This window comes from Silurus meridionalis, chromosome 18 (assembly GCF_014805685.1).
Source record: "Silurus meridionalis isolate SWU-2019-XX chromosome 18, ASM1480568v1, whole genome shotgun sequence".
NCBI classification, from domain to species: Eukaryota; Metazoa; Chordata; class Actinopteri; order Siluriformes; family Siluridae; genus Silurus; species Silurus meridionalis.
The window spans coordinates 765,793-788,460 of record NC_060901.1 but is presented as its reverse complement, the minus strand read 5'-3'; the positions used below and the strand labels follow the sequence as shown (position 1 = coordinate 788,460).

At 44.2% G+C, this 22,668-nt stretch overlaps 1 protein-coding gene across 1 annotated transcript; it reads right to left on the bottom strand.

The window, feature by feature from the left end:
• Positions 1 to 535: 535 nt before the first annotated feature.
• On the bottom strand, positions 536 to 2,755 carry LOC124400868. Its single transcript, XM_046872695.1, has 4 exons — positions 2,606 to 2,755; positions 1,499 to 1,589; positions 1,348 to 1,411; positions 536 to 1,257 (listed from the first exon to the last, which is right to left on the bottom strand). The coding sequence occupies exons 1-4, from the start codon at positions 2,682 to 2,684 to the stop codon at positions 868 to 870; spliced, it is 624 nt and encodes a 207-aa protein (XP_046728651.1). The 5' UTR covers positions 2,685 to 2,755; the 3' UTR covers positions 536 to 867.
• Positions 2,756 to 22,668: the final 19,913 nt, after the last annotated feature.

The window sequence follows — 22,668 nt, the reverse complement described above, 5'->3', positions numbered from 1 at the left end:
ATGAATAATGTCCTCATAACGTATCAATCTGCACTCATGACCAAATCATAGAGATTAAAGCTGAGATTTGTATAAAATCTCAAAATGCATTCTGGGAATTTATTGAGAGGAGAAACTACCTGTTAAATAAACAAATAGACATATTTAAGGAAATATATATTAAAATGTAATATCCACATTAATTACCATAACATTCTTCATTAAATAAAGTTATTGAGAGCTTTTGTGTGTATTGATCAAAGCAAATTAACTAAAACGATAAACTATTGCAAATACATCGCTTTAAAATTCATCTTTTCCCTAAAACAGTAGGCGTAGTGATTAGAGCTGGAAAAGGTATTTGGTCCATAAAAAGTGAGGAGTCTTTATGGTTTTTGAGACACATGCTCATTTTGTTTCTATACAGCAAATTCAGCAAAAAAACAAAAACACAAGAATTGTACAGTGAATTTCAGGAAGAAAGTTCTGTGGAGTCCAAATGGGAGATTTGTGTTTCTACCAGAAGAACTTGTGTAAGTGGGAGAACAGGAGAGAAGATGTGATCAGACCCCCTCACCCTCACACTCACACATGGTTTGGGGTTGTTTTGGAGAAGGGAAGGTTGGAACTTATTCTGGGCAGTCTAAGGAATCCTCAACAAACATGGATTCCATTCCATTTTTCAACACCACACAATTCCATCTGGACTTTTGTTCTCTATTCTTTTAAAGTGAGCTCGAAGCATGAAGGAAATATATATATGTTATTTACTTCACCACACAATACATATAAGTTTACATCTTCTCCTTTGTTGACTTGTAAACCTGAGCAAGTGGTTTGAACATTAAAGGGTTTTATGTTATCAGGAATAATATCCTTTAAATGTGCTTAAAAACCTTCAAATTCATTCTTTCTTTCTCCAGTCTGTGGTTGTGTTTCTCCATCTTCATCATCCTCATTTAAATCCAGCTGAGTTTCTTCCATCATTGGCTGAAATGTGATGTTTCCATAAATTACCTCCTCATGAGTATTTTTACTGTCAATATTGTTTTTGTTTTCTTCCTGAACTTCTTCCATGGCCGTTTCCGTGTCCCCTCCCTCTGGTTGATGTTCCATGTCGGAGCCGTAGTTGATGGTCGCATATTCAGCAGTGAGAGAAGAAAGTCCTCGTATTTCACTTCCATCCCCATTTGGAAACACAAAAATGGAGTAAATAAGCTCTGATGATCCAGCTGCATTCTTATTCGCACACTGATCATCGTCTTCCTGATATACAGCCTGTGAAGATCAACGACAAATAAAATTCAATCAGTCAAGAAACACCAAAATATTTTCCAAACTCTGGGTCTTATAAAATTTCACACTAACCACATCGTGTCCTGCTGCTTCTCCTCGTCCAGACTGAGAAGGAGTCAGTTTTCTAAACAAACAACTGAACAACATCTCCATCTGTTATTATAATTTTCACTGAGTATTTAGTTTTAGTATTCCTACAGTAATGAAAGTACAGCAAACACACCTCACATACAGGAATACAGCACACAGCATCATCATTACTGATACACCAACAGCAGCACCAATCAGCTCAGAGACATTATTCACACCTGAAGCTACAATTAGAACACAATTGAAAATGTAAATTAGTGAATTAATTTTTTTATGAAATTATACATCAGTAGATTATGAATGAATATATTATCAAGCAAAAAAAAGTTGTTCAGACTGAACACTGAGTTTCTGCAGCAGGGGTGTGTATGCAGAGACCAGCTGGGAGTCGGGGTAAAGTTCATGGTATTTATTATAATGTCCGAAGCACAAAAGAGAAAAAAAAATACAAAAATATAAATATTCCAAAACAAGGAGCACAAAGTCCAGAGAAAACAGAGCACAGAAAACGTTCGCAACAAAACAAATGAAGAATAAATCCAGAAGGCAAACAACCACAGTCAGAACACAGGGTTTGACACGTCCAGCAGGAGTGTAACTAAAAACATACACTGTGGAGTTCTGTTCTGTCAGAAATGTGTTTGACTGGATGAATTCTCTATTCTGACTTGTATTGTCCTATTCAGTCTAAAATCTTTTATCCATTCCTACATCCTTCCTGTTATTCCCATCATGTCAACTTTTCTTAGCACTCCCTCTTTCCACTACATATCATAAGCCTTTTCAATATCTGTCAGGGAGCTACCTGCTCCTTCTCCTGTGCGGGCCACGCCCACTCGTAGTTCATCCCCTACATACTAGGCATACACACCTGAACCTCGTTTATCACGCAATCACCTATCCCATATAAACCCCTCACCTCCACTCACACCTTGTCAGTTATTGTTCATGGTTCTGCTGCCCGTCACACGCTTTCCCGTGGACTGTTCAACGCCGCGCTTCTTCCAAGCGCACCGTGGATCATACACCGACTACTTGTTTGTTGTGTTTCATGCACCGTGGACCGCGCTGCCACTGCGCCCCCCCGGATTATTCACCCTTTACGGCGAGTGTGTTTGGTTATTGCCCTGTGTCTCAAATAAACTGTCATTTGCTTTCACTTGGCTTTGCCTCCAGATTCCTCGCATAACAGAATAACTGACCTTACGAAAACAATAGAGAGCTATTTTCCGGCTCTTACCTGGAAATGGATACCGGACCCAGCCGCTCCTCCGACCCGGTCCAGGATCTCGTCGCCGCGCTGCAAGCCGCCTTCCCATCAGCCGCGGCTCGACCAAACCCCCCCGCGGTCACCGGCAGTCCCATGGCGCTCCCGGGAACGTTTTCGGGAGAAGCGTCGAGTGCCGCGGCTTCCTGCTCCAGGTTAACCTCTATATAGAGATGCAACCGCAGCGGTTTCCTTCCGAACGGTCCAAGGTAGCGTTCTTCATCTCACTCCTCACCGGGCACACAATCGCTGTGGGATTCGGAAAGCCCGGTACTAAACGCCTATGCTTTGTTTACCGCGCACTTCCTGGAAGTTTTCAGCGCCGCCTGGGTCCTAACCACCGCCGACCAGCTGCTCAGTCTGCGCCAGGGGAGTGATGACATCACGGCATCTAGTGGTTGGAACGAGTCGGCGCTTCTGAGCATATATCAGGTGGGACTTTCACCAGAGATTAAACAGGCGATGGCGATCTATGATGACAAAATGGGACTGGAGGAGTTCATAGGAAAATCCATCGGCCTCTCGCAGCGGCTGGCGGCATGCCCGCCCCTACACCATCCCTCAGGGGCCCATCCTGGACCCACCACGGATTCCGACACCGAACCGATGCAGCTGGGCTCGCAAAGGTTGTCCAGGAGGGAAACAGCCGCTTGGCCGCCGGAAATTGCCTGTACTGTGGTAACCCAGGCCATTCCATTGCCAGATGCACCAGACGTCCTGTTCGCACAGCGGTGAGTACAGTTGAGTTCCCCGCCGACATATCTCCCTTGTCTAAGCTCACTGTGATGCTTCTAACTCCAAACCTATCTGTCTCCGTATGTGCTCTGGTGGACTCTGGATCAGCAGGGAACTTCATCTCCCAAGCCTGCCTCAACCGCCTGCAGCTCCCCCGAGAGAGGGGCTCCCAGGACTTAGCCGTCCAGACCATCCAGGGCCGCCCACTGGGGAGGGGTTGGGTGAAGTACTGTGCGCCAGTGGTCACCCTCCAAGTGGGGCTATTCCATCGTGAAAACATCAGGTTCATGGTGCTCGATGACTCAACCGTCAGTGTGATCCTGGGACGGCCTTGGTTACAACAACACGCCCCGCGGTGTTCCTGGGACCCGTGCGACATTCTGGAGTGGAGCGCACACTGCAGGGAAAACTGCCTCTCCCGGCTCCCCACACGGGCCCCTAAGGCCGTGGTCGGTGCCACCAGGGTAGAGGAGGCCACTACTAAGACCACGGCGGAAATTCCAAAAGAATACCGGGCGTTCGAGGATGTGTTTTGTGCCAAAGCAGCCACTCGTCTCCCCCCTCACCGGCCCGGGGATTGCTGCATCGACCTGCTTCCTGGAGCCAAGCTGCCCAAGGGCCGTGTTTATCCCCTGTCCGCTCTGGAACACCGAGCTATGGAGGAGTACGTCCAACAGGCGCTCCAGCAGGGGTTCATCACCCAATCCTCTTCACCGGCGGCCTCAAGCTTTTTCTTTGTGGGAAAGAAGGATGGGGGTCTGCGACCATGCATTGACTACCGGCAGCTAAACGCCCAGATCGCCCCTCTCCCTTATCCCCTCCCGCTCGTACCTTCAGCTCTGGAGGACCTAAGGGAGGCGAGAGTGTTCTCCAAACTCGACCTCCGGAGCGCATACAACCTGGTACGCATCAGAAAGGGAGACGAATGGAAGACCGCCTTTATTACACCCTCAGGGCACTACGAGTACCGGGTCATGCCGTACGGCCTCTCCATCGCTCCAGCCGTGTTCCAGGGGTTCATGAACGAGGTGCTCCGGCCCTTCCTCCAGAAGTGTGTCATGGTCTACATCGATGACATCCTGATCTACTCACGTAACCTGGAGGAGCACCATCGTCACGTGCGCGACGTCCTAGGGGCACTTCGTTCCCACCAGCTCTATCTCAACCTCTCCAAATGCGAGTTCCACCTGGAAAAGATACAGTTCCTGGGCTACGTGATCAGTGCACAGGGGATACAGATGGATGAAGGCAAGGTGAGGGCTGTGAGAAATTGGCCCATTCCAGAATCGATCAAGGAGCTCCAGCGTTTCCTGGGCTTTGCTAACTTCTATCGTCGGTTCATCCAGGGCTACAGCCAGGTCACGGCACCCCTCACGACCCTCCTCAGGGGTAAAGCACGAACCCTGAGATGGACCCCAGCGGCTCAGGAGGCCTTCGACGAGCTTCGCCAGCGCTTCTGCCTCGCCCCTGTGTTGCGTCATCCTGATCCCCGGATCCCATTTGTGGTCGAGGTCGATGCCTCCTCTACCGGCGTGGGGCTGCCTCTCCCAGCTCTCAGGCGACCCGCCACAGCTCCACCCCGCGCTTACTTCTCGCATAAGCTCTCAGCTGCGGAACAGAATTACGACATCGGCAACCGTGAGCTATTGGCCATAAAGATGGCCCTGGGCAGTGGAGGCACTGGCTGGAGGGCGCCGAGCACCCATTCACTGTGATCACCGACCACAAGAACCTCCAGTACCTACGGGAGGCCCGGAGGCTCAACCCCAGGCAGGCTCGTTGGGCCTCTTCTTCACCCGGTTCCGGTTTCACGTCACCTACCGAGCCGGGCGCCAACGGTAAGGCCGACGCCTCTCCCGGTGTTCGGTCCTGAGGAACCCAGCGATCCGGACCCCATCCTTCCTCCCGCACTCATCATGGGGCCCATCGTCTGGGACGTGGACCGTGAGATTCGCTCAGCTACTCTCCAGGAGCCGGGTCCCGAGGGCTGTCCAGAGGACGTGTCTTTGTCCCCACCTCCTGCCGACGGGGCTCATGCGGTCGGTTCACGAGGGTCCTGGCACGGGCCACCCAGGGAGAAGAGGACGGTTCAACTCATCCAGGCAGCGTTACTGGTGGCCGAGGATGACGGAGGAGATCACCCGATTTGTCCAGGAGTGTGCCACTTGCGCCATGTCCAAGGTACCACGACACCTACCCGTAGGCAAGCTGGTGCCGCTCCCCGTCCCGCAGCGCCCCTGGTCGCACCTGGGGATCGACTTCGTGACCGACCTGCCACGGTCAGGGGGACACACGTGCGTCCTGGTAGCGGTGGACCGCTTCTCCAAGGCTTGCCGTTTTGTTCCCCTCAAGGGCCTGCCAACCGCCCTCGAAACAGCTGAGGCCCTGTTCACCCATGTCTTCAGGAACTTGGTCTCCCGGAGGAGATAGTCTCTGATCGTGGGCCCCAGTTCACGTCTCGGGTTTGGAAGGCCTTCTTCCAGCTCCTGGGGGTCTCGGTGAACCTGACGTCTGGTTACCACCCGCAGTCAAACGGCCAGGCGGAACGGAAGATCCAGGAGCTGAGCAGGTACCTGAGGACTTACTGCAGCCAAGACCAGGAGGACTGGGCTCGTTTCCTGCCCTGGGCTGAGTCGCCCAGAACTCGCTCCGCCAGGATTCCACAGGTCTCACCCCTTTCCAATGCGTGCTGGGGTTCCAGCCGCCCCTGTTCCCGTGGTCGGACGAGCCCAGCAATGTGCCCTCGGTGGGCGCCTGGTTTCGGAGAGCAACCGGGTCTGGGAGTCGGCACACACCCAGCTGCGTCGGGCCCTCCGCAGCACTCGCAGGCACGCTGACGCCAGGCGTCTGAGGCTCCTCATTTCCGCCCGGGGGATCTGGTATGGTTGTCGACACGGGACCTGAGGCTGAAGCTGCCGTGCCGTAAGCTGAGCCCCCGGTACATCGGGCCCTTCAGGGTCTCCAGGCGGATCAGCGACGTGTCCTACCGGCTGGAGCTGCCGCCCAGGTACCGCGTTCATCCCACCTTCCATGTGTCCCTGCTGAAGCCGTGTGTCTCGCCTTCCTCTCGTCCCCCAGGTGGCCCCGCGTCGTCCGTCCAGCCGGAGGTCGTGGCGCAGCCGGACGTTTACGCTGTGCGGAGGTCTTGGATTCTAGACGGCACAGGGGTCGCCGAGTACCTCGTGGATTGGGAGGTACGGTCCAGAGGAGCGGTCTTGGGTGGCCCGGCAGGACGTGCTGGACCCGGCTTTGTTGGTGGAGTTCCACGGCTCACCCACACCGCCCGGCGCCCGGGTAGGGGCCGTCCTCGTCGCGGGTCAGGGCGTCGGTGCCGCCCCTGGGGGAGGGGGTGGTGTCAGGGAGCTACCTGCTCCTTCTCCTGTGCGGGCCACGCCCACTCGTAGTTCATCCCCTACATACTAGGCATACACACCTGAACCTCGTTTATCACGCAATCACCTATCCCATATAAACCCCTCACCTCCACTCACACCTTGTCAGTTATTGTTCATGGTTCTGCTGCCCGTCACACGCTTTCCCGTGGACTGTTCAACGCCGCGCTTCTTCCAAGCGCACCGTGGATCATACACCGACTACTTGTTTGTTGTGTTTCATGCACCGTGGACCGCGCTGCCACTGCGCCCCCCCGGATTATTCACCCTTTACGGCGAGTGTGTTTGGTTATTGCCCTGTGTCTCAAATAAACTGTCATTTGCTTTCACTTCGGCTTTGCCTCCAGATTCCTCGCATAACAATATCAAACACCCCCTGAATACAACCTCTATATTAAATTGGGTCTTTCTAATCGCTGTCTCTAAACTAAGTGCGCAGTCCAGGGTACGCGTCCCCTTCCTTTTGATACACTAGTCTAGACATTACATTATTACTGTAATAACGAGGCACAAACACATCCGCTGCTGCTAATCCTGCTTTATTAGGAAGGATGAGGCGCCACTGAACAACATGCCGTAAAGCATTTCTGCTCCAAACAAACAAAAGTGTTGTGATTTAGATGGAATGCAAATATTACCCTGTGATGTAACATTTAACCGTGACTCAAATACATCTTATATCTGGACATTTATCTTGATACAGAATGAACTTCTTAAATCCCTGCCTATTAGCAATCAAACTCCTTTTATTGTCAGGACCATTAAGAAGCACAACATGCTGTCTGGGAGTTTCCTGCTTGTGGCTTAAGTCTATCGTATACTGTCTCCATACTGGTTCCTTCTAACTTCAAATACTTTGCTGCTGCTTTCACAATCATTTGGAATCTTTCCGTACTGCTTTCTGTTTGAGCTGAACAATTTACTACTGCAGCTATAAATTATATAAATGAGAATTTATTTACCTCCATTAGATCCTTTTCAGTTTCTTCCATGCTATTTTCTTTACATTTAAAGACTTAAACATTTAAAGTTTTTTCATTATGGCTTTTTCTACTGCTTGTTGTCTTTGCAGAACAATAACAGTTTTTCTTTCTTTTCCTGTTCTTAACTGCACTCCCCTCATTACCTCCACTGCCTCGATTTTCAATTCCTGCTGCTTTAAATCCATTTCCACATCGCTTCTGGAATCCTCCAAACTTCCCACCATGTGCACTCCACTCTTAATCCAGCTGTTGCCACCCGCCTTCATCTCCTTTCCAGACCCACACCTCCACCCGGTCGCCATCTTGTCTCCTCCATGTCCTGCCCTGATTGAACAATTTTCAGCACCAGCATGCATGTGAAATGTCACACTACGCCCTTATCGCCGTCTGCCCTGTCTTCTTGCACTGGGGCCTCCACCCTCCAGACAAGGCAGCAACCCAATCATGTTCCTGCCTGATGTTGACAGGATTCAGCTCCAGCCCAAGGCTGTGTTTATATATGACCCTTTGTGTCAGTTTGTTTTCTGTAAGTATTGTTCAGTGTGTAGAAATCTGCTGAAACTGAGCCTTTGTTCCATGTTTTCGTTTCCTGGCTGTTGATCTAATTTTGGTTTTCACATGTATTTATGTTGTTTGTTGATCGTCTAACCCTCAACCGGGGTTATGGATGTGATTTTGGATTTGATTTGAACTTGCAATATTTGTTTGATTTGTTAATAAAATGCTTTATAACTGCATTTGCACCCACCTATCCTGATATCACATGATATAAGTATTTATATAAAATGTTCCTGAGAGAAGTATCATCTTTGTTAATGTTATAAAGTTCATTTCAAAACAAATCACATCGTCTTGTCATGTTACAGAAAAACTACAAAGTGTAAAGCAGTCTCCTCTGTCCTGAAGATGTCTGACAATCTACAATTACAGATTCACCATTGACTGTTACAAAGACCTGACACCTTGCGCTCAACAAAAGGTTTCTTGTAAAGGGGGTCAAACCTCAAGGCTCCAAGATTTTCACTTTCCCTTGTGTGGCTGAGCTTCACTGAGCTTCCCTGAGCTTCACTGAGCTTCACTGAGCTTCACTAACAACCAAAACCTTATAACAAATAACATAAAACACAAACGTCTTTTTTTCACATGTACATTTCTGTATTACTGCATTGTGTACACACACACACACACACACACACACACACACACACATGTTGGAGAATTTCAAAACTTACAAAATGAGGACATAAAAACGTTTGGTATTTCCCTGTTATGTGGAAAGTACAGAGAAGTGCAAGAAAAATTCTGTGGTGAAGAAAATCAGATGGTAGATTTCATCCAGGTTTCTTGGAGACAGATACACTTCTACATATCTGTCTCTGCTGGTTCATAAGATAATATAATGAAATGTCACAGGGGCTGGTTCTACTAGAATATTGGTTGTAGTAAAATATTTGACAAATGATTTACTTTTGCCTTGTGGCCTCAGTGCTGCACTGTCTTTCCTTCCTGATTATATTTTTCAGCAATATCTCCCATTAGAAATGTGCAACCTGGAACAAGCCAAGATATACTCCTTACTGTTATCCTCAAGTGAGATAATAACTAGCATCCTGTTTCCTTCTGCTTTCTGCTGTCGAGTGAAACACCTGGTCTCAACAATCCTGGAAATCAGTGCAAGTGTTTACATGAGACATGAATCTGTTGAAAGGAACCAATAATACTTTTGTGGAATCAACCAAATAGTTTAGAAAGTGAATGACAAAGTTTTTGTGAGATCTCTTACATTGCTAGTTCCTGAAGCACCACAAGAGAAAAGAAATACTGGCATATTATGTAAGGTACTGAGGTCAAAATAAAAGGTCTTGTATCTACATTCTGTAAGTACTCACACAGAACATCCAGGTGGATAGAAGAGTTGTGATCTCCATGCTGGTTCTGAGCTCTACAGTAGTATAAAGCACTGTGTGGAGAATCAGTGGTGTTGATGGTGAGATGGTTTCCGGTTCCTATCTGCTCTCCGTTCTCTCTGTACCAGGTGTAGTTCAGCACTGCTGGGTTTCCATCACTGCTGCAACTCAGAGACACTGAACTGCCCAAAAGCACTGAAGCAGATGGAGATGCTGATACTGAGGTGTTTCTAGGACCATCTAAAGGAGAAAGATCAGGAAACTGTAAAGTAAGGTGTAATGATAGAGGGTTTTACACTAAAATGTGACAGAAACTTTAATGATTCCCAGGTGGAAGCCAAATGTAAGTTCATTGTGATATCTGTAAAGACTTGGAGCTTCCCAGCCAACATGTCCATGTGGCCCCCACATGGGTTTTATCTGGGTTATATAGGCATCACATGGGCATGGGGTCAGAGTGGGCACTTTAATGGGCTGAATGTGGGCCCCAGTTTAGTCAGGGTTGTGGGCCCCAGTTAGGTTGCCCATTTTGTTTATTTGAGGGCCCTGTATGGGTCACGTCTGGGCTATATTTAGCTATATTATTCAATTGATGATAAATTCAATTGCTATGTTTTTTGCATGTTTTATATGATTGAAACAAAAAATTTATATATTAACAATAACATATTAACTTTAGTTAAAAAAAAAAAAAATCGGTTGTGCAGCTCACAGAGTCTCCCATTGGCTCCTGTGTTCCCGCCTTCTGATTCTGAACAAACGGTTATCACTCACTACCACTGGAGCACCTGACCTGACCTGGAGCACCTGACCTGACCTGGAGAACCTGACCTGGAGCACCTGACCTGACCTGGAGAAAGTGACCTGGAGCACCTGACCTGACCTGACCTGACCTGGAGAACCTGACCTGACCTGACCTGGAGAACCTGACCTGGAGCACCTGACCTGACCTGACCTGGAGAACCTGACCTGGAGCACCTGACCTGACCTGGAGCACCTGACCTGACCTGACCTGGATAACCTGACCTGCCCTGACCTGGAGAACCTGACATAGAGCACCTGACCTGACCTGGATAACCTGACCTGACCTGGAGAACCTGACCTGGAGAACCTGACCTCTCTGTCACGGTAAGAAATGATCTTTTGTTTTAAAGTAAGCACATTTTACTGTTGTTTTTATTTAATGTAAACTTCTGAAAGATTGTGTGGTAATTAAAGTTACAGGCAAGATATAAAGAAGGTCAGTGTGGAGAGTGAATTGGTTTACCTCAAAAATAAACACCTGTGGAGAAACTGAACATCCTTAATGATTAGCAGATAACTGGGAAATTGTCTACTAAAATGTGGAAACCATTTTCACCCGTGTTTTCTCCATGTAGTGTCCTCATGATAACAGGAGGGTGAAACAGTAAAAGCACTGTGGAGTCTCTTTCTCTTTACTGCCTTTATAACATGTGTATAAACAATACACAGAGAAAAACTCTGAGGAGACTGTGACAAAACTTATCATTATTTTAATGTGATTTAGGTGAAATAGGTAGAGGTGATAAAAAAAGTGCATATTTATATCATTTATAAACATACTAAAAATTATACGTTATGATTATGCTAAAGATAATTTAACATCATTTACTCAGATCAGTTAACAGTTTGGGTAAATGGTGGATTAGAAGGTGTTTACAACCTTGTGATTTTTAGTCGTTTTGTTTTGGACTAATAGTCTTATGCTCATGTAACTTGCATGTATACAATTAATGGGTTGTGCCCTGGCAGTAGCGTGCTCTACTTTATATTAATTTTTGTGCTTTACAGGAAGCCTGAAGCAGAACCTTTTGCTGAAAACTGTCAGTAAGAAAGAGCTGGAGAAAGCGCTTGGTAAATGGTTCACAAATGCAAGAGACAGAAGGAACCGTGCTTTGAGAGCTCAGCAGGACCGTGATCCGAGTGCAGTACAGCCGGAAGTGTAAGTCATATAACCTGTAGCTAGAGCTGCACAATTAATCATATTATCCTGATCACTGTTTTTGCCTCTGTTTAATTAAAGGAATTCTCCACCCTGAAACGAAAAAATATCTTATAAATTACTGATCCTCAAGGCATCTATACAGTGCTGAGAGCTCAACACACTGCAACTGAAGAAAACACATGCAAATAGAAAAACCCACCATTATCAGTTTAACAACACACGTGCTGCAAATCCTCACGACACAACCAAACACGGAAACACGCCGCAAATCCTCACGACACAACCAAACACGAAACACGCCGCAAATCCTCACGACGCAACCAAACACGGAAACACGCCGCAAATCCTCACGACGCAACCAAACACGGAAACACGCCGCAAATCCTCACGACGCAACCAAACACGGAAACACGCCGCAAATCCTCACGACGCAACCAAACACGGAAACACGCCGCAAATCCTCACGACGCAACCAAACACGGAAACACGCCGCAAATCCTCACGACGCAACCAAACACGGAAACACGCCGCAAATCCTCACGACGCAACCAAACACGGAAACACGCCGCAAATCCTCACGACGCAACCAAACACGGAAACACGCGCAAATCCTCACGACGCAACCAAACACGGAAACACGACCTGAAAGGTGAAGTGTTTGTTTATTTGATCATTGTTTATTTATGATTTATTGGCCTTTTGGATATTATTATCCTAAATAATCTGATGAAATGCACAATTAACTGTAAAACGTTATTATGTTAACTGCCAAAGCCAGGAATCATGATCAGAATGTTCAAATAAACAAAAAACTCACCTTTCAGATCATCAACACCACCACTGATCAATAGACACTGAACAAGCAGTCCCGGGGTCGTCACCTGTTGGTGTTCCCATGAAACATTTATTTTGTGCTCTGTGCTGTTTGCGGTGTAAATGAATTGGTTGTGTTGTGAGGATTTGCAGCTCATGTTGTTTACCTCATAAAGATGTTTTCTTAATTTGCTGGTGTTTTTTCTATTTGCATATGTTTTCTTCAGTTGCAGTGTGTTGAACTTTCTGGACCACCCTGATCCGAGGTGTGACTTACATCTTTCAGCTGATCAGAATCATTGTTTAATCACTGGCTTTTGGTAATAGCCAAATATTCATTTAAGAGTCAAGTTCAGACGCAAGGTTGATATTTTAATTGTTAGATTCATAATTTTTGGATTCCATGACTGGTCCCCCGGCATGAGTTATTACTGTGTGAGGCAGAGGTGGGAACAATTCACTGATGAGATTCTAGGATACGTCTTAATTATATTGATGCATGTTTTTTAGATGCTGCTGTGAATGGTAGTATTTTAAAATGTACTAAATTGCCTTTTCTGTCTTCTCTTTCTTTACTGTTTTGTAGGTGAGCAGCAGAGGAATCTGCATAGACCCACCAGTGAACTATTCTACATTAGGAATTCTGTTATTCCTGTTTCCTGAGGTTTGAAATGAGGTTTGACAGTGGATTTTCCATAGTAAGTTTAAGCACACATTAAGTTTACCCACAGAAATCAATGATGAAATTAATAAATGGGACCCGAATCTCACCCACTGTCACCCAGGGTCCTTTTTGTAGCCCACTTGGGACACATTTTTAACACCTATTTGGGAATCAAATGGGCCCATATAAAGAACACCTATACAGGCCCCACTTAGAGCCCACCATGGACCCATCAGTCACCCTTCTGGGCTAACACGCATGGGGCCCATGTTGAGCCGATGGACAAATTTCTCTGGGCCCCATTTGGGTTGCCCTTGCAGGGCCCAAGTGACAGCTCATCAAAAACCCACATGGGGCCCACATGAAAATGTTGGCTGGGTTCCACTGTATTGGGTCTGAATATTTCTGCAGCTGTGATGTTTCAGCTTCCCTTTTTTCCAACATGAATACAATGAGATTAAAATACCCCAACCCAAAGCTAAAGATCTGAAGCCCTGTTTCTAAACACTAAAGAACATGGCTGAGAACAACATCCACATTTCTGTGTGACTTAAAATTAGCAAACTCCAGCTCTGTACTCACACAGAACATCCAGGTGGATAGAAGAGTTGTGATCTCCATGCTGGTTCTGAGCTCTACAGTAGTATAAAGCACTGTGTGCAGAATCAGTGGTGATGATGGTGAGATGGTTTCCGGTTCCTATCTGCTCTCCGTTCTCTCTGTACCAGGTGTAGTTCAGCACTGCTGCAACTCAGAGACACTGAACTGCCCAAAAGCACTGAAGCAGATGGAGATGCTGATACTGAGGTGTTTCTAGGACCATCTAAAGGAGAAAGATCAGGATTTAGGAGCCTCCATGAGTTATTAAACATGAGATGAATATGAAGTGAATAATCAGCACTTACACATAACATGTAGAGTAAAAGAGCTCTGTTCTGATTTGTTGAAGTTCTGGAGCTGGTATGTGACAGTGCAGGTGAAATCACGTCCATGATGAAGGTGAGTAGCTTTGAAGTTCAGCTGAGAGGAGCTGAAGCTGCTGCTGTGATTCTGCACTGCAAAAAATATAAATCTGAACAAGTGTATTTATCTTGTATTCCGACTTTAAATCTTATTATTGTTATTTTAAGATTTATTTACTTATCAAGCACCGAGTGTGTAAGACTATTTCACTTGTTTTAAGGGTGTCTGTCTTATGTTATCTCACTTAGATATAACATCTTACTGCAGGGCAATTTGTAAGTGAAACAAGTTATATTCTTGAGAGAAAAGCTGCAATCAACTTTGATGACAGGGAGTTCAAGATATTAAGTCTTGTTTTAAGAATAAGATTTGTGGTGATTTCTTAATATAAGCAACCTTATAAGTAATAATCTTAATACAAGCAGCCTTAACTTAGATTTAAATAAAACAAATCATAATCCAGATATGAATCAAACTGCTTTTATTCAGAAATTTATGAATGGTTGCATCACCATTAATTGACAAAAACCACAGACCAGTATTGTCTGAGGTCAATACATTGTGTGATAAGCACATAATTCATTGGTGTGTAATGATCACATTCTTTGTGTGTGACAAGCACATAAGTTCAACTGTACAGCAACAAAACAATTTTTTGACCACATGAAATATATGAGGCGCCCTTCAAAAATACATTTGCTTTCCCTCTCCAAATCAGAAGACTTGGAAAAAAAAAAAAAAACTTCTTACAGTAGGCATCTCTGATGCTTTACCCATTGTTTAGGAGTCATTAGTGGATCTGTGAAGTGCAATGACATCTCCAAGATAATATTTCACTGGAACGTACATACTGCTTTTGAAACTGAATGAGTAGTAGGATGTAAAATCTACTAGTTTTTCAGCATCTACCAACTCAGTTGCCTGGGCAAGGTTTGGGACGTCAACTTCATATGCTAGAAAATCTCTATTCAGGTGCAAGGTGTCATAGGGTTGATATTCAAAGCAATAGAATGATGAGTTTACCACTAGGATGTCTTGTATAAGTCCGAATTCAGGAACATTATCATTTACTTTGGTAACAATCAAAGACTTCTTGCATGTATACTTATTTCCATTTAGAACAAGCCACTTGACCGAAACAACATGTTGAATTTTGTCATCACCAACAAAGTCTCTTATTTTTCCCTGAACATGCTGTATATTTTTTACCTCCAAGACTGGGCCCAATTCCTCTCACTTGAAAAAATGGGGTGCTGTGGGCGTTCACATTTTGAGAACATTCAAACATCTGATTATGCTTCACTAATGATTTGCAGACATTTTGAAGTTCAACTGAAGACCATTGCTTAAAAAACAGTGTTTTGATTCAAATCGCATGCACATATGCCTTACCATTGGGCCCAGTGTCATAATTTGTGTGGGAAGATGAAGCAAATAATGTTGCTTAGGTATTATATTGTTATCTGGAAAAAGCTGCTTAAAATGTTTCAAATGCTGCTCAATTAGTAACCTGAGTTTTGATATGGTTTGAAGAGAAATTACTGGAGCAAAAGTATCTGGGTAATCTCTATAACCTCAAGAATAAGTTGCATATATACATTTCCTTCAACATTATTCATCAAAAAAGGCAATATTTTCAAGAGCACCAGCATTTGACCAGAAGACTGTTTAAGTTTGTTGTCATTTGATGCCAAGGTGTTGACAGTGATCGGGCATGGTCTGTCTCGAATATCAAGTGGTGAGTATGGAAAACTCAGCATGGCATCATTGAACAAGTCCAAGTCCATCTCCCCTGAGAGAATTAGATGTTTCAACACACATTTTATTTCCATGGGGGCAATGCCTTCTAGAACAATATGCATAATATCTTGTGGTGTTTGTTGTATAAGATGGAAAATCCACAAGTTTGCTTTTTCTATTAATCCCATAAGTAGTTTTGAGGCTATTTTTCAGAAAATCTGTAAATCTAAGTCTTTCTGTATTCTCTCCAAAATCACATCAACACCACACTGAGTAAGGTCATTTGCTTTAGCCATGGCAAGAAGTCTAATTGCAGCTAGCTTAGACCTATATTTAGGATCTATATTTCCCAATGTATAGTAAACCATTAACAATTTGTTTTTTGAAGCATGTGATCCAAGGGGATTACATATTTCAATTTCATCTGTATACAAAATCAACTGCAAAGCAGTGGGTCTGACAGAGAACAATGGGTGTGACTTGAAAAGCTCTCCGTCAACTATGTCGTACAAAAATCCATCTTTGCACTTCTGTGGCCCTATAGCTATCATGGAGAGAATCCTTGAGTCAGTAAACAACTGTTCCAGACTCTGGAGTAAGGGTACATAGTAAAAACATTTCTTTTTGATTGCAAGAACCCTTGAATTTCCACTTTTTACCCTGCATGCTGTGTGAGAAATTACTATTTCTTCAGGCTCGACCGGGCTGAATAGTTCCTGAATTGTGCGGTTCTGCATGTATGTAGTGGCAACTCTGAGAAAAGGATCTGTAAAATTGTCAAATGTTGCCATTGCCTCCGCTTGTAACTGCTCCATGCTCCCAGAATGCTTCTCAAACACCTTTTTCATTTGGTTCTTCAGGACATCCACTAGTGAAGCTTGATATTGTTGCACCCCAGACACGATGTCGTTGACACTCCTCTGAAACATAATGGTAAAAAACAAAACAGAAAACATTGAGAATTATGATGAATCGATCACATTAATTCAGTCACAAACACCCCCACCACCCCCTACACACACACACACACACACACACACACACACACACACACACACTTGACCACTTAAAACAGTGTTAAGTCTTCTAAAACTAAAAGTTCTCACTATTACTATAATATGGCCAAGCCTACATAATGCACAGAGGAATGACTGACTCAACATTAACCCCAGTTAATACAAACTCATGCTTAAAAAAATACCTGTGAAAGATGGCATTTCTCCGAATATTCAAGGCAAAGGCAGTTGCACGTCTGGTCAGATTCGCTTCACCTGATGCATGACACCCCTCCTGTATTGGCAGTTTTAAATATTTTAATACACATATTGGAAATCTGAGTTGAATTTATTAAAGCACATCTTGGTACTGGCAATCTAGCATTAGTTTTGTCATATTTCAAATTTTAAATATTGACAGTTTTAGACCAACACTGTAGCTAGTTAGCTTGCTACTGCTGATCACCAAGATGCACCTTTTATAGTAAAATAGCCAAACGTTTCTAGCTTAGTTATGTTCACTTTTCTAAGCTTTAAACGTTAGCTTTACATTAATCAAGCATACATTCCTCATATTATTAGCTACAGTACTTAGCTAGCTAGCTACCTACCATGTCTGTGTTTTGTGCCACCGAATCCGAATCCCGCTGCTTGTCGCCAATTGGTGGGACTGCGTCGCCAGTGGAATTTGATCCTTGTGGCTCTTCAAAGACGACAACTCCATGGGCTTGCTGATGAACAAGGTTTGTAGTCAGCGGTTCGCGTTTAGTGCGACCAGAAAAAATGGGTGTGTCAAAGTTCTCAAGTCCGATTTGAGAAGGATCTCTGTTGAGTTGCTCAGTTAACTCTTGGTTAGTCTCTGTAGTCCCGCTTCTTGGTGGGCATCCAGTTGACAGATATAAGGTATGTGTACGTTTTATATGATAGTAAAAGGAGTTGAAAACCCTGTACTCTTCTGCGCAGCCATCGATACCACAAATGACACGAAAATCAGGACTGCGACCATGTGCTCTGTTGATGTGGCTCAAAAGAGACTTTAAAGTCGGGCCCATAAATACAAAGCAAATCACACACCGCCAACTCATTGCAGCTGTCAAACGATTATCTAGCGTGTTGAGCCAAAAAAATCTATTAGCTAGTTCGGAAGGAAAACTTCTTGAAGTGTCCCTAAGCACAGTATGTACTCTGCTGCGCACTAAAGTAAAATTACTTATTCTCGATCTCGCGCGGATCTAATTGGCTTATACCACCCGTCACGAAGTGGGGGGGGGGGGGCAGTTAAGTAGCTGGAAATCAGTATAATGTATATATTTTTTTCAATTAGATTACCGTAATAAACTGTAAATAAAGATGGGAATCTACTTTTGAATTGTTATTAAATCTCATGAAATACATCCCAGAGCAAACAAATGTTGAAATGTGATGTATTGATGAACCCCTCCTCACTACAGTAGTTTGAATTTTAGCTACCCACATTCTCACATGCGCAGTTGTAACTGCAGTCAGTCACTGAAAAAGTCGTTGGAATCCAGTGGTCATAAGACGAAGTCAGAACTGTTTGCGTGAAATAGAAGTAGGTATTGAACTTCAGTTTGCGTAAGAAATTGTGTATTTTATATCGACTCATTTTTAAATTATTTTAAAATTTATCTGTTAGTTAAACGCTGCTAGCTAGCTACGAATAACAACCAGTCAAGGAGGTAACCTAGCCTTTTCTCCTCATCTAACCTTAGTCTTTCCGCCTAGATATCAGTGATGTCGGAGATGGGCACTTTCAAGAAGTTGGATGACACAACATTGACCATTTTAAAAGGTAAGATTTATTAGCGTGTGCTAACTGTAGTGCCCTGTGCAGTTAGCTAAATGAGCACAGGCTTTGCTAACGTTGCATTCTGTCTCATTTTGTCTTTAACAAAAAATATTAATCACAATACACATATTTTGATTTAAAATATCACCAACTCAATGATTATTGAAACAGGAAAAAATGATAAAAAATATACACTCAGATTTGAAAAAAAAACACATTTCAGTAAACTATAGTAATTGAAGAAATCATACCATGTGTAATTAACTTTTATTTTACTTGTTTATTTAATATATACTGAACTCAAAACACCGCGTCAGACAAAAATGGCTGCAGTGGCAGCTCAAAATGGCGTAAGATACTGCCACGTGGCCACGGTATAATATTTTTTAATCTTAATTCCGCAAGTCGTGCCTCAAATTTGAATTTGCGTGTTCACTAAAAAGCAGATCGTCTAAACTTTTCCATCTGGTCCGCTCTTTGTGGGTCATTTAGAAATGTGAAAAAATTAAAATTTGCTTTACGGTGACAGTAGAATCGTCATTTATTAGCAAGCGGATTGTAAAGATATGAGGGCGTTAATATAGTAAACATTTTGAAAATTTATATTATGGCGTTGAACCCTATGAAGGAGGACGGGCGTGGATGTCAGAAAATGGGCGGGGCTAATGGTGACACGCTTTTCTATCATAATGGCTTCCAACATCGAAAACGAGTCGTTAGAAAAATTCCAAATTTACATTATTTCGTACGTCTGACTCGTCATTTGGTAATAATACCCGTGGTGATACCTCCAAGTTAATCTAGCTATGTGTTTCTTACTTGTATATGACATGTAGAGGTAGCATTAGGACTGCTATTCCTGTTCATTATCGCATTTTGTTATTACTTTATGTGTAAGTTCAACTCTACTGTTTTGTACTAACAGCTGCAAACATTAGTGAAGGCTTGTTGCACACCTTCTCGCGTGATGATATAAGGGACCTTTTTCCAGGCCCTGAGCACTTTCTGAGGAGAAGAAGTATCTGGCAAATGATTCATCCTGAGGTAAGGCAGCAGTTTATCTAGGTACAACTCAAAGTAGATCCAGATCTTTGTATTTATATAGTAGCTCTTTTTTTCTTGTAAAGACTGGTCAACCTAGATTAGCTAATGTCTTAATGCCTGCTCAATGGTTGGCACAACAAAAATTGTATTTGGAGTTGGCAATTTCACAAATATGGCTTGTAATAGGACATGTGAAATATGACAAAACTGATGTTACGTTAGCAGCATCAAGATGTGCTTTGATAAATTCAACTCTAATTTCCTATATGCATATTGTTGTGGACTTGATTCTTTAAATGTGCTTATAATACCCTGTAATTGCTGGTGCATTGCCTCTTAGTAGGACATTTCACTTGCAATTATTTAGATGCTTATGGACCTTTTAAGGTAGTTTAATGTCAAAATGGATCCAAGTCCAAAACAAAAAGGTGTAAGAGTGAACCTGAAGAAGCATATGCGAAAAGCATCGTTTGTTCCATTTTTACTATGAAATTAAAATCAAGATTTGTATCTAAGGTCGGTCGTGGTCATTCAAGTGTGTGATATTCTTTTAAATTTTTGGATAATGGATCCAAGTCCCTTGTCATCTGCTTTGTAGCCAAGTATAATCCTCAACCTCAAATTAATGGGAAAGATGTGCACTATACAATCCAAACATGATTTTATTATGTGCTCATCATTTCAATTAATTTGGGGTTGATGCAGGTAGCTGGATCTACACAATTGAGGGCATGGGAATTGGACTCATATTAGCATTAGATAAATTGAGGTCGGAAAGCATCTGACATGGATTTATGAGTGAAATGTCTCTTATGTCTCTTAACTTTGGCTTTACATATTCACAGGAGCAGGCCTCAAACTCCGGACACCCACAAAGTCTTAGTGATGGAAGTTCTGCATCCCCTTCGAATGAGCCACCCCAAACAAACCTCCACGGAGCCACCTCCCTGAAAAGAGCAACTCCCAAGAAAGTTTTACAGCTACCCAGCCCTGAGTATGTAATCTACACAGACAATGAGTTGGAGCAAGTTCGCAAGCATTACTTTGAAATGAAGAACATTGGGAGAGAGGGGGGCTGCACTCTGTCAAAGGAACTTCGGTGCAGACTGGTGAGAAATACCATGACCAACATGGTCTCCATCCTGAGGGCAACTGTTGAGGCTGAAGATGTCAGGTATCCTTCAAAAGAAGAAATCACTGCAATGGCTAAGAGACTTGTAGAATATTATCCCATGCTGCAAGACAAGCCTGGTGGCTCTAAACATTCATGGGTGAGTAGATAAATGACTTAGTAAAATAAAATTCCTGATGTCTCCTTACACCAAGAAATACAGTTTAAGTATCTCAACTAACTAATTGAGATAACCCAGCCATTAGGGAGGCACAAGCCAGTACATTCTTAGTGCGGTCCCAAGCCGGGTAAATGGGGAGGGTTGCGTTAGGAAGGGCATCCAGCGTAAAACACGTGCCAAATCAAATATCACGGATCACAAATGAGAATTTCATACCGGATCGGTCGAGGCCGGGTTAACAACGACCGCCACAGGTATCGTTAGCCGACAGGGTACCGGTGGAAATTGGGCTACTGTTGGCGAAGGAGGAGAAGGAGAGGAGGAAGGCGTCTACAGAGGCGGCAGGAAAGGAGCAGTGTAGGAGAGTGGAGGTTCGGGTTGGTACTTTAAATGTTGGTACTATGACGGGTAAAGGGAGAGGTAGCTGATATGATGGAGAGGAGAAAGGTAGATATGTTGTGTGTTCAGGAGACCAAGTGGAAAGGGAGTAAGGCCAGGAACATTGGAGGTGGGTTTAAACTGTTTTATCATGGTGTGGATGGAAGAGAAATGGTGTAGGGGTGATTCTGAAGGAAGAGTACAGTAAGAGTGTAGTGGAGGTGAAGAGTTTCTGATAGGGTGATGATCGTGAAGGTGGAAGTTGAAGGATGATGATAAATGTCATCAGTGCCTATGCTCCACAAGTTGGCTGTGAGATGGAGGAGAAGGAAAGATTCTGGAGTGAATTAGATGAAGTGGTAGATGGTGTACCTAGGAAAGAACGGTTAGTGATTGGGGCGGACTTTAATGGGCATGTGGGTGAAGGGAACAGAGGTGATGAGGAGGTGATGGGTAGGTATGGTTTTAAGGAGAGGAATGTGGAAGGGCAGATGGTGGTAGATTTTGCTAAAAGGATGGAAATGGCAGTGGTGAACACTTATTTTAAAAAGAAGGAGGATCATAGGGTGACGATAAGAGTGGAGGAAGGTGCACACAGGTGGACTATGTGCTATGCAGGAGATGCAACCTGAAGGAGATTGGCGACTGTAAGGTGTTGGCAGGGGACAGTGTAGCTAGACAGCATAGGATGGTGGTCTGTAGGATGGTTTTGGAGGCGAGGATGAAGAGGAGGAGAGTGAGGACTGAAAGAAGAATAAGATGGTGGAAACTGAAGGAGGAAGAGTGTAGTGTGAGGTTCAGGGAAGAGGTCAGAGAGAGGCTCAGTGGTGTTAAGGAGGTGTTGGATGATTGGGCAACTACTGCAGGAGTGATGAGGGAGGCAGCTAGAAAAGTACTTGGTGTGACATCTGGAAATAGAAAGGAAGACAAGGAGACGTGGTGGTGGAATGAGGAAGTGCAGGAGAGCATAAGGAGAAAGAGGTTGGCAAAACAGAAGTGGGATAGACAGAGTGATGAGAAAAGTAGGCAGGAGTACAAGGAGATGCGGCAGCAGGTTAAGAGGATGTGGCGAAAGCCAAGGAAAAGGCATATGAGGAGCTGTATGAGAGGTTGGACACTAAGGAAGGAGAAAAGGATTTGTACCGATTGGCCAGGCAGAGGGACCGAGCTGGAAAGGATGTACTGCAAGTTAGAGCAGTAAAGGATGGAGAGGAAATGTGTTGACTAGTGAGGAGAGTGTGTTGAGAAGGTGGAGGGAGTATTTTGAGCAGCTGATGAATGAGGAAAATCAGAGAGAGAAGGTTGGATGATGTGGAGATGGTGAAGCAGGATGTAGATAAGATTAGTAAGGAGG

Bases quoted from the DNA above. Each gene is read 5' to 3' on its own strand.
- LOC124400868 (XM_046872695.1), bottom strand. From the start codon at position 2,684: ATGGGAAGGCGGCTTGCAGCGCGGCGACGAGATCCTGGACCGGGTCGG. The intron at 1,412-1,498 runs GTGTGTTTGCTG...GATGTTGTTCAG, and splicing joins GCTGTATTCCTGTATGTGAG to TTGTTTGTTTAGAAAACTGA. The intron at 1,258-1,347 runs GTTAGTGTGAAA...TGATCTTCACAG, and splicing joins AAGCAGCAGGACACGATGTG to GCTGTATATCAGGAAGACGA.